At 36.9% G+C, this 15,050-nt stretch overlaps 1 protein-coding gene across 2 annotated transcripts in view; it reads right to left on the bottom strand.

Annotated features, from left to right (window-relative positions):
• The window catches only part of LOC120519072 (low affinity immunoglobulin gamma Fc region receptor II-a-like), a 43,164-nt gene extending 28,334 nt beyond the window's left edge, over positions 1–14,830 (bottom strand). For both annotated transcript variants that reach the window (XM_039742163.1, XM_039742164.1), the window contains exons 1-2: positions 14,753–14,830; positions 7,575–7,610 (exon numbers count right to left, since the gene is read on the bottom strand). In XM_039742163.1, the coding sequence (XP_039598097.1) occupies positions 7,575–7,610; positions 14,753–14,783 (67 nt within the window). In that variant the 5' untranslated portion in view covers positions 14,784–14,830. The remainder of the gene's footprint in view (positions 1–7,574; positions 7,611–14,752) is intronic.
• Between the last annotated feature and the right edge of the window lie 220 nt (positions 14,831–15,050).

Genomic DNA, 15,050 nt, shown 5'->3' with positions numbered 1-15,050 from the left:
ATTAAAGGCAGAGTGTATAAACATGCAATCCACACATTCTGCATTTGTTTGCCAATGTTAGGAGAAGTTAAGCAAAATGACACCTTTTATTGGTTAACTAGAAAGATTACAATATGCAAGCTTTTGAGGCAACTCGGGCCCCTTCTTCAGTCAAGATCTTGCTTAACTTCACACCACATCCTTAATCTCTAACACGGTACAACACCCTAGCACTATTTGCCGATGTTAGTAATTGTCATTATTGGGATGCACGTGAATTCATTTGGATGCTATTTTTTAGGACCTTCTATTGCCACCATTTTGAGAGCCATCATTGGCTTCCTGCATTGTTAGGATTGTGGCTTCTAGGGTGATGAACCACAGGTAATCAGTGCAGTGGGATTAAAGGTATTTGAAGATACAAGCATCCTAAAAAAACACTTAAATCTCTTGTTCCAATGCTTCCCACGAGTTTTAACTGCTTTGATCTTTTTGCCCATTGTTTCAACTTTGACTTTGGTCTTTTGTTAGGAATTGGTAGCTAGGTTTATTTTTATTGGTTTGGGTTTCATTTATTACACACGTTTTCTCAGCAGGACAGTAATACTCCAAATTTTCAACTTAGATACTTTATTAATCCCAAGGGGAAATTCACATAATCCAGCAGCAGCATACTGATACAAAAAAACAATATTAAAGAGTAAAAACAGACAATAACTTTGAATATTGTTAGCTTTTAAAGGTGGAATTGAAGAGTCACATAGTGTGGGGGAGGAACGATCTCCTCAGTCTGTCAGTGGAGCAGGACAGTGACAGCAGTCTGTCACTGAAGCTACTCCTCTGCCTGGAGATGACACTGTTCAGTGGATGCAGTGGATTCTCCATGATTGACAGGAGCCTACTCAGCGCCCGTCGCTCTGCCACAGATGTTAAACTGTCCAGCTTTATTCATACAATAGAGCCTGCCTTCCTCAAAAGTTTGTCCAGGTGTGAGGCGTCCTTCTTCTTTATGCTGCCTCCCCAGCACACCACCGCGTAGAAAAGGACACTCACCACAACCTTCTGGTAGAACATCTGCAGAATCTTATTGCAGATATTGAAGGATGCCAACCTTCTAAGGAAGTATAGTCAGCTCTGACCTTTCTTACACAGAGCATCAGTATTGGCAGTCCAGTCCAATTTATCATCCAGCTGCACTCCCAGGTATTTATAGGTCTGTACCCTCTGCTTTTGCTGAACATTTGTTATGTTACAATTATGTACCCTACTCAGAGCTGCTACTGTGGATGTTCATTTTGCTTTTAAATCTAATTGTCTCGAGTTTTTTTTCTTGTCTTCTTAGGGAGTCAAGGCTGGGGGGGCTGTCACAAAACAGGTCCTGGCAAAGCCCATTGAGGCATTCCTCATGTGATTTTGGACCAACACAAAAAAAAACGTTCTTATCCTCAGTGTTAAAGCCAAATGGGGGCTTTGTGGTCTGTTGTTCCTTGAAACCTTGCAGAATTAGTTTTTTTTTTTTTCTTCAGTGTTGCACTTCTGGAGTTATTTTTAATTCTTTTCAATCCTCCCTGGTCATCTGACCATACCATCGGGCATATCATTACAAACTTACATAATTCTTTATATAAGGACGTTTCTTTTTTGTATTACTTGTATTTTTATATTATGTAGGTGCATACTGGTATACGCTTATCTATTATTGTTAGTATTTATTTATTCTTATTTTTGTCATTTTCTAGTTTGTTTTTTCTTTTCGTGTTATTTTTTTCTTTGTCGGCACTTCAAGCTACAGCCTGTGTATAAAAATGTGCTATAGAAATAAAATTTGTAATTTTTGTTGATCGTCTCCTCCTCATTCATGTACCCTGAAGTGGCACTTTTTCTCACTGTCATGTTCAGGTGGTCTCCCTCCTGAACTCAGAGCAGGATCACCAATGAAGGGTTTATTGGCAGACCTCCACTAGAATTATCAGCATTTCCATGCTCTGTAATGCTTTATAGATTTTTCCATAGTAGGAGTGAATAACAAGAACTTCTGAAAGCGGGTTTGTGTTTTGTAGAAAAAGAAATGGAGAAGAGTTGCATATGTATAGTTTTTGTGCTGAATATTCTATTTTTACTGCGGTAGGCTGGCACCCTGCCCAGGGTTTGTTTCCTGCCTTGTGCCCTGTGTTGACTGTAGTTAGGATATAGTGGGTTGGATAATGGATGGATGGATATTTTTAATTTCCCGACATATATAAGAAAAGTGTTATGGTGGCTTGAAAATTTTGACTTCATGCTTTCAGTAGATTTACACGTTTAGTGCATCTCTGAACTCAGTTTGGCCATTTTGGCATTGGGTCTGTGTATGTGTGTGTGTGTGTGTGGGTGTGTGTGTGTGTGTGTGTGTGTGTGAAGATGTAAATCTGTGGAAGCAACAGGTCAAAAACAAATCACCTAATCCAAATGAAACCAAACAAAGATATAAGCAAGGCCTAATATGAAAAGTCACTTGTTTTTTGCATAATGTCACTCCAGTAGATTTTGTTCTAACAATGTAATGATTTTGTCAGCCTACTATGTTTTGCAGCTAAAATCACAGGTTTATATATTTATTGTATTTTAATGTACTAGCTCAAACTGCTCCTGTTCTAAGTTCTCACTTCTCCAGTTCCACTTGACCTCCTTTTGTACATCATTAGCAATAAAGCTTTATGTTATACAGTAAAATTAAGAGTATTATCTGTTGCAATGTGTTTCAGAGGAAACTAATAAAATTACATTTTAAATCTAATAACTCACTTAACTGTGATGCCTGTTATAGTAACACATTTAAATGAGTAAAATATAAAAGAAAAGGTACAAATAACATAGATTCTCCAGTCCTGTTTTAACTCTGCTTGTTCTCTGGAGTTTCTGAAAGAATTTCTTTAGTACCTTTACATGTAAGTCATCATTGATCCATCTATTTTATACATCTATTTAGGATTTTGCTTTAGCAAATTACATTTTTCAACTTCTTGCTAGATCACTGAAGTTACATTAACACTGCAGCTAAAAGTGACTCAATTCTAATATTTGGGTCATATTTGTTTTTTTAATTTGACCTTTCAAATTAAATTTTCAAGTAATGCAAACCTGAAATGAGTGTGTATAGATGTTGCTTTGAGGGCAGTTATCAATGCTATCTTGGAAAAGTGAGCACAAAAGAGGATCCAAAACTAGAAAAGGCAAGTTATAGCAAGTTAAGATGCAAAAAGTACTTTGACAGTTTTTAAATGTTGAGGGGGATGTTGGATTACTTACGTCAATCTGCAACCTTGAGACTCTGCAAAAAATGAAGAGTGAAGAGTGCAGAGTGCAGAACAAAAATGAACTGAACTGAATACAATAGCAAAATCGTCTGCATGCCTAGAAATCATTTGATGTGCGAAAGCATCTGCTGTCAAACCATTGTGAGTCTGCACAATCCAATCCAATGTGCTAGTGCTGGCAGCATAAAAGTTCTCCGATCATAAGTTTTTTTCTTATGCCATGTGTAACAAACCATATTTTTTATGTGCAATACTGGCATGCATACCTGAATCACATTCATTTACAGCGGTTTTATGCAAATGCAGGCTCCAATCTTTTTTTTTTTCCCTTTAATTGATGTCTCAAATACATTTAGGTTTCATGTTGCGTCAGTCTTTGCAGCTATGGCTTCAGTGCAATCTCAGATACATGTCAGTATCAAGCAAAGAAAATCAACTATTTATTGTACATTTTCACACATTGTTGGGTCTGCCTTATCTGTGAGCGTGCTATCTTCCAACATTGTGGTCATCACCTGCGGTTTGCCACTCCTGCTCTGTGCTGTCTTCTCTTTTCTTCAAATAGAAACTGGTGCAGGCTGTGGGCTAATTACTCCAAGCAAGTGAAAAACATTGCAATGCCATTCCCAAATTTTATATATGGTTTTAACTAACTGAAATCATGGACCACAGAACACACAACTTGGGGTGATTGTGGCATGGGCTACTTTTCACCTATTATATTCTGTGTTATTATATTTTAAAGAGCCTACAGAGTGAGAATTACATCAAGTGGCAGTGTGGTGTATTTTGAGGAACTGTTCAAACAAAATTGTTACTGTACATTGTGCTCATCACAACAAATCTGAACCGAACTGAATTCACTACATAGCATTTATTATCAAAGCCTTAGATTTTTGAAAGAAATCAGCGTCATCCACTTCTGTGGTTTACACATATGGTAAAACAATATTGGGGAAATGAAAAAGACAGATTGTGCAAAAGAGCTCAGCCAGGATGAAACAAGCTGAAACGCCACAAACCAGCTGTCAATTTTTATATCCCATGCAGAGTTACTCTTGCTGAGAATGTTGTTATAAAAATTTATGACAATGTTTTTAAGTGAATAAAAGTAACTGGTAAATTTCACTGATTCTTCTCAGTGGACATTTACTCAGGCCTATATATCATGATGAGTTGTGATTTGTAGCAGTTATAAATCAACTTTAAATTATTTGTTTCACATGTTGTAAAAGACTGGATGATTGTGTGAAATTTTTCAGTGATTATTGTATAGTTGTCATAGATAGCAATTCACATATGGGCATCCACATTCAATAATGTCAGCTACAGTATGTGGAGACGATTTTTCAAGGTGAACAGTATACGCTCAGATGAGCTCAAGGATCATGTAAAAATCATTGTGAAAACATTGATGCAAATTAGTTGGGAAATGTAAACCTCTAGACCTTTTATATACAAGTTTAAAAAGAGATCACATTTAAGTCGTATACAGTACATTCATATGGAATTTAATACCACACTTGAAATTCTGACTCCAAGTTTTTCTGCCTCATATATGAGTGAAAAAATCGGAACTGAGCTTATGGAAATATATCTTTATGAATATTTGCTGAATATTTTTATATATACGATCACACTGGATAATTAGAAAACAGTATGCACAGAAATTACAGTTGGTTGAAAAAGTATTTGACCCCCTAGACAAAGTTAAAATTTCCTGTAATATTTTTCTTTGAAAATGCATTTTTAGTTTCATACTGTTACATATAAATGAGGGCCTCTTGAACAATAAATTTTCACAAAAAATCCTGAAAAGCAAATTATGCTGCAACAATAAAGAACATATCAGTGAAATCTGCTGTTGAATAAGTATTGTTAACAGTGCAATGAGAGTAATGAAAACAGGTGTAAACAATCAAGCCATTCATCCTCCAGCTTGTTGACTGGCCTATAAGTGATTATTTAGGCCAGTTCTTAGGAACATTCAACTGAGAAATCAGTACAAGTGGCTTATTTGGTGAAACCTGAAAAGCTGACAAAAATGAAGACAAGGGAACTTTCTTATGACTTGAGAACTACTGTGATTAAGACGTTTAAAGATGGCAATGGTACCAAGAAGACTGCCCAACTTGTTAGCCTCAGTGCATCCACCATGAAGGCCATCATAGTGAAGTGGAAGACAACTGGAAGCATAGTGAACCAGCCTAGGTCAGGCCACCCTGTTAAAATAACAAAGAAAATGTCAAGAAAACTAGTCAGAGAAGTCAAAGTAAATCCTAAGGTGACTCTGAGTGACCTGCAGAGCTCAGTATCTGCAGCTGGAGTAATTGAGCACAAGACTACAATATCAAAGGTTTTACACAGAGAGGGGCTGTATGGCAGAGTTGCCAGAAAAAAGCCACTACTAAAAAATGTCATCTGAAAGCTCGATTAGAATTCGCTAAGAGACATCTTGACAAGAGTCCTGCATTATGAAGTCATGTACTTTGGTCTGATAAGACCAAAATTGAACTTGTTGGCCTCAACATAAAGGTGTTTGTCTGGCGGATGGAAGGGACTGCCAATGCCAATCACACCATACCTACCATCAAACATGGTGGGGGCATCATGCTTTAGACAGACAGATAGATAGATAGATAGATAGATAGATAGATAGATAGATAGATAGATAGATAGATAGATAGATAGATAGATAGATAGATAGATAGATAGATACTTTAGGGCTGCTTCTCTAGTGCAGGCGCTGGGTCCCATGTCCTTATTGAAGGAAGAATGGATAGTAAGAAGTGTATCCAGAGTTTGCAAGAAAACCGTCAAACATCAGCCATGAAATTGGGACTCGAACGACACTACCACTTTCAGCAGGACAATGACCTGAAACACTGTGAAAAAGTAACCAAAGCATTGTTTGACAAAAAGTAGATCCAGGTTTTGCAGTGGCCTAGCCAGAGTCTGGATCTGAATCTGATTAAAAATTTGTGGCATGATCTCAAAATTGAAGTTCACAAACAAAAAGCCTTCAAACTTTGCACAGTTGGAGCAGTTCTGCAAGGAAGAATGGGAAAAAAATGTCCTCCAGCCAGATGTGCTAAGCTTGTAGATGGATATCCAAAGCAATGGCAAGCAGTTATTGCCGCAAAGAGTGCTGCTACCAAGTATTGACTGTGTGTCATGTGAAGAGGTCAATTACTTTTTCAACAGCATTTCTCACAACATGACTGACAATTTGCATTTGTTTAGTTCACCAAGCTCTAAATGTTTCAAAATATGACATAAAAGTGTGATACTCTACATTTGTAGTTTTTATATGTTGTAATGATGTAAGATGGAAATACGGTGGCTTTCCAGAATACTTTTTCAACCCACTATAAAATGAATAATGTGATTAAGGATTTAATTTTAATTAAGGACTTGATTTACTACATGATTCTGTACCTTGTAAGATGTTATTATTTTTAAAGGATATTGTAAGCCAATATGGTTTAACCACTTAGATGCATTGAGTCTTCCATGTAACTACTCCACCAATGTAAAATGACCCCTGAAAGCAGATGCCAAGGACTGGGTTGAGGATTAGCAATAAACAGATCTGGTTGAAAAGGATACAGAACAAAGACGGCAAAATGCCAAACAGGTGTCTGCTATTAGAATAATAAATAATGAACATGGATGGGCATAACCTAATAAAATGGGTTTGACTAAAGGGTGAATGTCATTAGGTGTTGTCCATTAGCACAGCAGGAGTGTCAAAGCTTCTTATTTATGTTAAGATATGTTTAAAAATGTCTTTCAGCTCACGAACAGTGACTCTCTGTGCAGACAGAACATGGCTTTTTATTATTTTAATAACCGTCTAAACTGAAACCAGTAGGCTTTCGGACTCCGTGGTTTTCTTGGTTTTCTTGCTTTGGATATTATTGGATTGAGATTTTATTTTATGGCAAACTACAGAGTGACTGTAGTTTAAAGGTCAACATTGAAATGGTCTTTAAGATTAGATGTGAGATGCATGAAAACATAGACCTTTCAGAAGATTGCATGAATATCTTAAAGGTCAGCCTATACAACCAAAACAAACCACAATTACAGTAACTATACAATGTTCTTTTACTTAAATATGGACCAGAATGAGGCTGACAGCCTGAGCACAGCGTTTTTGCATTTCAGACAAGAAATCAAATGAGGCCTTATCTGTGAAATGATTATGTTAGAGATCAACTAGGTACTTACATACAGTACATGTCCACATACTGGAGAGTTAGCATCACCACACAAACAAAGCCATTGGTTTCTTACCTGAAGACTGTGCTGAAGTAATTGCTGCAATGAACCCTGAAAGAAAGAAAGAAAGAAAGAAAGAAAGAAATGAATGAAGGAAAAAGAAAATCTGAAGTAGCCAGGTGGAAAAGGAGAACACATATGTCTGATATTTTAGTTATTGCTGTAGGAATTTCCAGTTTTCTTCGTATTGAGGAATATTTTATTGTATAGTGCACCGGAGCTAATTCAAGGCAAGTCAAGTCAAGTTTACTGCCATGTACAGTATATGCAGAACAATAAAATTCTTACTTCCATGTCTCCCCTGAACATCTGAGAGAAATGCAATACCAAAAATCAATTCATCAGTTGATGAAACTAAATTAATTAATAAAAGTATATATAATATTCATCATATGTACTGTATATATTCTTAGGTCTGAATGTGATTATTAGGTTGTTAACTACCAGGTAACGTTTGTGATTGGTTGGACAGTCAGCAGACATCCACCACCTCCTCTAAGTTGAGAGAAGCAGATCACAGACAGGTTATAAAGTACCTGCCAAATAATACAAAGAGTACACGACATGTGTTTCGCCCTTATTGGGGCCTGACGATAAGGGGATGCAAATGTGCGTACACCTGCCCTTTTTCAGCATATATATATACACACACACGTATTATGGGGTGCTATGAGGGGCTGTTCAGGAAAAAAAGTTTGGTTCGTAAATATATAAATTGGTTCAGATACATTGGTATGAATATATACATTGGTTTTAATACTGTACATCCGTTCAGATATATACATTGGTTTAGATACATTGGTTTAGATATATCTAAATTGGTTTGCATAGATCCGTTCTGATATATATATACATTGGTTGAGATATATTGGTTTGGAGATATATATTGGTTTAAATCGATCGGTTCAGATATATACAGTGCATCCGGAAAGTATTCACAGCGCATCACTTTTTCCACATTTTGTTATGTTACAGCCTTATTCCCAAATGGATTAAATTCATTTTTTTCCTCAGAATTCTACACACAACACCTCATAATGACAATGTGAAAAAAGTTTACTTGAGGTTTTTGCAAATTTATTAAAAATAAAAAAACTGAGAAATCACATGTAGATTCACAGCCTTTGCTCAATACTTTTTTGATGCACCTTTGGCAGCAATTACAACTTCAAGTCTTTTTGAATATGATGCCACAGGCTTAGCACACCTATCCTTGGCCAGTTTCGTCCATTCCTCTTTGCAACACCTCTCAAGCTCCATCAGATTGGATGGGAAGCGTCGGTGCACAGCCATTTTAAGATCTCTCCAGAGATGTTCATCGGATTCAAGTCTGGGCTCTGGCTGGGCCACTCAAGGACATTCACAGAGTTGTCCTGAAGCCACTCCTTTGATATCTTGGCTGTGTGCTTAGGGTCGTTGTCCTGCTGAAAGATGAACCGTCGCCCCAGTCTGAGGTCAAGAGCGCTCTGGAGCAGGTTTTCATCCAGGATGTCTCTGTACATTGCTGCAGTCATCTTTCCCTTTATCCTGACTAGTCTCCCAGTTCCTGCCGCTGAAAAACATCCCCACAGCATGATGCTGCCACCATCATGCTTCACTGTAGGGATGGTATTGGCCTGGTGATGAGCGGTGCCTGGTTTCCTCCAAACGTGACGCCTGGCATTCACACCAAAGAGTTCAATCTTTGTCTCATCAGACCAGAGAATTTTGTTTCTCACGGTCTGAGAGTCCTTCAGGTGCCTTTTGGCAAACTCCAGGCGGACTGCCATGTGCCTTTTACTAAGGAGTGGCTTCCGTCTGGCCACTCTACCATACAGGCCTGATTGGTGGATTGCTGCAGAGATGGTTGTCTTTCTGGAAGGTTCTCCTCTCTCCACAGAGGCCCTCTGGAGCTCTGACAGAGTGACCATCGGGTTCTTGGTCACCTCCCTGACTAAGGCCCTTCTCCCCCGATCGCTCAGTTTAGATGACCAGCCAGCTCTAGGAAGAGTCATGGAGATTTCGAACTTCTTCCACTTACGGATGAAGGAGGCCACTGTGCTCATTGGGACCTTCAAAGCAGCAGAAAGTTTTCTGTAACCTTCCCCAGATTTGTGCCTTGAGACAATCCTGTCTCGGAGGTCTACAGACAATTCCTTTGACTTCATGCTTGGTTTGTGGTCTGACATGAACTGTCTACTGTGGGACCTTATATAGACAGGTGTGTGCCTTTCCAAATCATGTCCAATCAACTGAATTTACCACAGGTGGACTTCAATTAAGCTGCAGGATGATCAGGGATGATCAGGGGAAACAGGATGCACCTGAGCTCAATTTTGAGCTTCATGGCAAAGGCTGTGAATACTTATGTACATGTGCTTTCTCAATTTTTTTATTTTTAATAAATTTGCAAAAACCTCAAGTAAACTTTTTTCACGTTGTCATTATGGGGAATTATGTGTGAAAATTCTGAGAAAAAAAATTAATTTAATCTATTTTGGAATAAGGCTGTAACATAACAAAATGTGGAAAAAGTGATGCGCTGTGAATTCTTTCCGGATGCACTGTATATTGGATGAGAGATCCGTTTGGATATATAGGTCGGTTCAGATATATACATTGGTTTGAATAGATCGGTTGGAATTTACAGGCAGGCACAACGCAGCCACCTAAGTTTAACATCTCCCCTTGGCTTCATCATTGCTTCAATATTGTTGTCATTATTGTATGTATTTTATACAAGTAGCATATGCCTGTCTGCCACGTATTGTTTTGTGCATCGTCTTGGTTGGGGGTCCTCGATTTCAAAGCAGTTTTTTTCCTTTCATTATTTAAAACACTTACACAGATACCCGCCTCCTCGTCCCGTTCCGTCCCGCCCCGACTCAATGCACCCACCTCACTCGCTCCTTCTTGTCCCCCCCATGACAGATTCTTCTCAAAAGCTGAGTTACCAGAAAGAATTGATAGCAACCGCAGTACCTTCCATTTTTTCACCTCAAGAGACGCTGGTTTATCATTGACCGAAAGACACCCAGTGATTTCTGTTATTCCATATTGGCAGCATTTCATTAAAGGGTGATCTGTTTCAGCAAGAATATTAGTCCTGTTTGCTGAAAGGATGTTAAGGAGGAAAACACTGGAATAGCACTGTTTCTCCTGAATGTTTATCAGTGATCAGGGATCAGAATAATTAGAATATCCCTGCTTCACAAATAACGGGTGTTTAACTGTTTTCATAGTGAAACTGACAAAACCACACACATGCACACGCACACACACACACACTCAAACTCACAAATTGTGGGTCGCACACACTACTGATTAAGTGTATCTGTCAGGGGCGATCATATTTTTCACCCCATAAAACTTTAGTTCATCATAGATAGAAAGCAGCGCAGTGATTTTATTATTCCTTATTGGCAGCATTTCATTTAAAGATGATTCACGTCAATAAGACAAAAGTCTTTTATTTTGACAGGACAATCTTTTTTTGAGGCGTAAGCACTCGCACATGCATGCGCTGACACAAGAAGAGAATATGCAAACTGGCCTATCTGAACGTATTTATATATATCCGAACTGTTGTATATATATTTGAACCGGTGTATATATATTTAAATCCGTTCAGATAGGCCAGTTTAAATCTATTTAAACCAATATATACAGTGGGTACGGAAAGTATTCAGACCCTCTTCAATTTTTCACTCCTTGTTATATTGCAGCCATTTGCTAAAATCATTTAAATACATTTTTTCCCTCATTAACATACACAGAGCACCCCATATTGACAGACAAAAAAAGAATTTTTGAAATTGTTGCAGATTTATTAAAAAAGAAAAACTGAAATATCACATGGATAGATGAGCAGTGCCTGGTTCTCTCCACACACTGAGGAGAGACAAGACACATGATAGCCCACATGGAGTTTGCTAAAAGACACCTGAAGGACTCTGAGATGGTGAGAAATAAGATTCTCTGGTCTGATGAGGCCAAGATAGAACTTTTTGGCCTTAATTCTAAGCGGTATGTGTGGAGGCAACCAGGCACTGCTCATCACTTGTCCAATACAGTCCCCACAGTGAAGCATGGCGGTGGCAGCATCATGCTGTGGGGTTTTTTTTCAGCTGCAGGGACAGGACGACTGGTTGCAATCGAGGGAAAGATGAATGCGGCCAAGTACAGGGATACCCTTGACAAAAACCTTCTCCAGAGTGCTAAGGACCTCAGACTGGGCCAAAGGTTTACCTTCCAACAAGACAATGACCCTAACTAAGCACACAGCTAAAATAACGGAGTGTCTTCACAACAACTCTGTGACTGTTCTTGAATGGCCCAGCCAGAGTCCTGACTTAAACCCAATTGAGCATCTCTGGAGAAACCTAAAAATGGCTGTCCACCAACGTTTACCATCCAGCCTGACAGAACTGGAGAGGATCTGCAAGGAGGAATGGCAAAGGATCCCCAAATCCAGGTGTGAAAAACTTGTTGCATCTTTCCCAAGAAGACTCATGGCTGTATTAGCTCAAAAGGGTGCTTCTACTACATACTGAGCAAAGGGTCTGAATACTTAGGACCATGTGATATTTCAGTTTTTCTTTTTTAATAAATCTGCAAAAATTTCAAAAATTCTTTTTTTGTCTGTCAATATGGGGTGCTGTGTGTACATTTAATGAGGGAAAAAAATAATTTAAATGATTTAGCAAATGGCTGCAATATAACAAAGAGTGAAAAATTGAAGGGGGTTTGAATACTTTCCGTACCCCACTGTATATATCCTAACCAATGTATATCAACCAATATACTGTATATATATCTCAACCAAGGTATATATCTGAATGGATGCATTCAAGCCAATGTATCTCAACCAATGTATATATATCAGAACGGATCTATGCAAACCAATTTATATATATCTCAACCAATGTATCTGAACCAATACATATATCTGAAACGATATATATATATATATATATATATATATATATATATCTGAACGGATGTATTAAAACCAATGTATATATACAAACCAATGTATCTGAACCAATATATATATATCCGAACCAATTTATATATTTACGAACCAATCTTTTTTTCCTGAACGGCCCCTCATAGGGTGCCAAACAGACAATTACAATGATTTTTGGAATATATAAAGTCAGCAGCAGAATATATAAAATCAAAACTTGAATATATAAAATCAGCATTGAAATATATTAAGTCAAAGCTTGAATGTATAAAGTCAGCGTCAGAATATATAAAGTCATTCCTGAATATATAAAGTCAGCGCCCCGTGATCCTGTGTTCGCGATTCAGCGGGTTAGAAAATGGATGGATGAATGGAATATTTAAAGTCAAAACTTGAATATATAAAGTCAGTGTCAAAATATATAAAGTCAAAACTTGAACATATAAAGTCAGTGTTGATATAAATAAAGTCAAAAATTCAAAATATAAAGTCAGCGTCAGAATATATAAAATCATTCCTGAATATATAAATTTAAAGTCAGGTTACATTGATATTGATTGAAAAGACTCATTCTTAGTAAACTCAATGAGTTCCTAATACAACATAATGAAATAAGTTAACAAAAACTTCTTCAGAAAAATGTTTTAAAAATTAAAAAACATTGTTCAGTTAATTCATTCAAAATGATGTATGTGCCTGGCATTTTGAACACTATATTTATTTATTCTTTTTGCATGGGCGCATTTTTGGACGAACCTCACAAGCCCGATTGTCTCTGAGTGGCTTCTGTCTAAGTTTACCTTTCACTAGTACGAGTGAAATGACAAGCACAGAAATTTGAGAATATTTGATAGAACTAGACCATTTTTTTGTGAATTATCCTAATTTTAAATATTCAGGAATGATTTTATATGTTCCAACGCTGACTTTATATTTTCAGGAGTGATTTTATATTTTACGACGCTGACTTTATATAATCAGGCTTTGGTGTTATATATTTAGAACAGTGATTTTATATATTCCAAAAATCATTATATTTGCCTGTTTGGCACCCCATAATACGTATGTATGTATGTATACATATATACATATAAACAAAAGAGCAAACTATTGACCAAAAATTACAGTGGAAACCAAAATGAAGAAGATAAAAAATAAAAACAAAATACAAATTGGAATCCACAAATAACCAAGCTAGTCAAAATCCTAAGTCCAAAACCTATATACAATGCCTAATATGTCGAGAAGCAGGAAATCAACAAGTACATTGTTAAAAGATGTATAAAACAAAACCAAAATACAAGATTTTCAAAATGAAAAGAGAGTAACACAGACATAGAGAATCAAATGCTAAGGTCCACTCCATATCAAGAGTAACAAACAAAAGTATTTCTAGCCTTGAAGGGGCTGAAGAACAACGTAATTGAGTGATTACCTAATCAGGCTTCTCATTAACACTCTTAATTTATGTTAATATGGACTAATACATTTAAACAAAAATGATTAACCAAACTGATATTACAAAAGGATGCAGGAGAAACAAAATATAAAGAAAATAAAATTATTTTAAAATTACTACTATGGCACAGTTGCCAAATTTTATATTTTTACATTGAAAACTTTAAATTGAGTTTTTGTTCTTCTCTGTTCTAAACTGATTCAATTGTAGGAATGGTTATTACAAAAAGAAAAGGTATAAAAGATTCCCTCACCTTCAAATTAGGTCAGTGCAAATTGTAATTTATTTGTGATGTGTCAAGAAATGCATCTTATCATAAACAGAACAGTCTTGTATTTAAGAAAAAACAAGTCACTTTACAAGTATACTGTAAATTTTGGTATTAACTGTAAAGAGTTGACCACCTGACAGTATAATGTGTGACTGAACAGTAAGAAAGAGATGGTAGTATCAGTCAACAAAGAACAGTGTCAAAGCATTCCAAATAATTGGATGTATTTTTATATATCTTGTATTTTTGCCCTGTAATTTTATATCACTACAACTTCCACCATGTCATGATGTATCCTACTTCATTAGGTCCAGCAGCTGGGAAAATGAAAATAATGTGTCTGTATGTCTCAAGAACTGAACTCCACATCTAACACTCCACCTTTGTCTAATTTCCGTCACCTGCAGTTGTCAAATAAAGTTTTTGTTTTGCCAGTATAGGAATTTCTGTTTTAGAATAATGTCTTGCAATAAACAGAGTTTTACTAACACATTTTGAACAAAATATGTACTTACAAGTGATGAGGCACATCTCACAGGTCTGCATTCTGCACTTGATTCAAGCATCTCATTTGTAATTTTAGATTTTCAGGAAGTGTGCACTTGGCAGACTGTCCTTTGCAGCACATGGCACTTTTTTTAAAGACGGCCCAGTCAACCCCAAAGTTGAGTTTTGCCATTCTGTTTATGCAGTGTCTTGAGCAAGAAGGCGTCAGTATCAAGGGCACTAGAGGTAAGATAACTTTTATGAGTTTTATTATTGTCTTAGTTGGAGGCAGCAGCAGATTCACCAATATCTTGGCACCTTTTTATA

Source organism: Polypterus senegalus, chromosome 18, assembly GCF_016835505.1.
Source record: "Polypterus senegalus isolate Bchr_013 chromosome 18, ASM1683550v1, whole genome shotgun sequence".
NCBI lineage: Eukaryota > Metazoa > Chordata > Cladistia > Polypteriformes > Polypteridae > Polypterus > Polypterus senegalus.
This window is presented reverse-complemented; position numbering and strand designations above follow the sequence as displayed.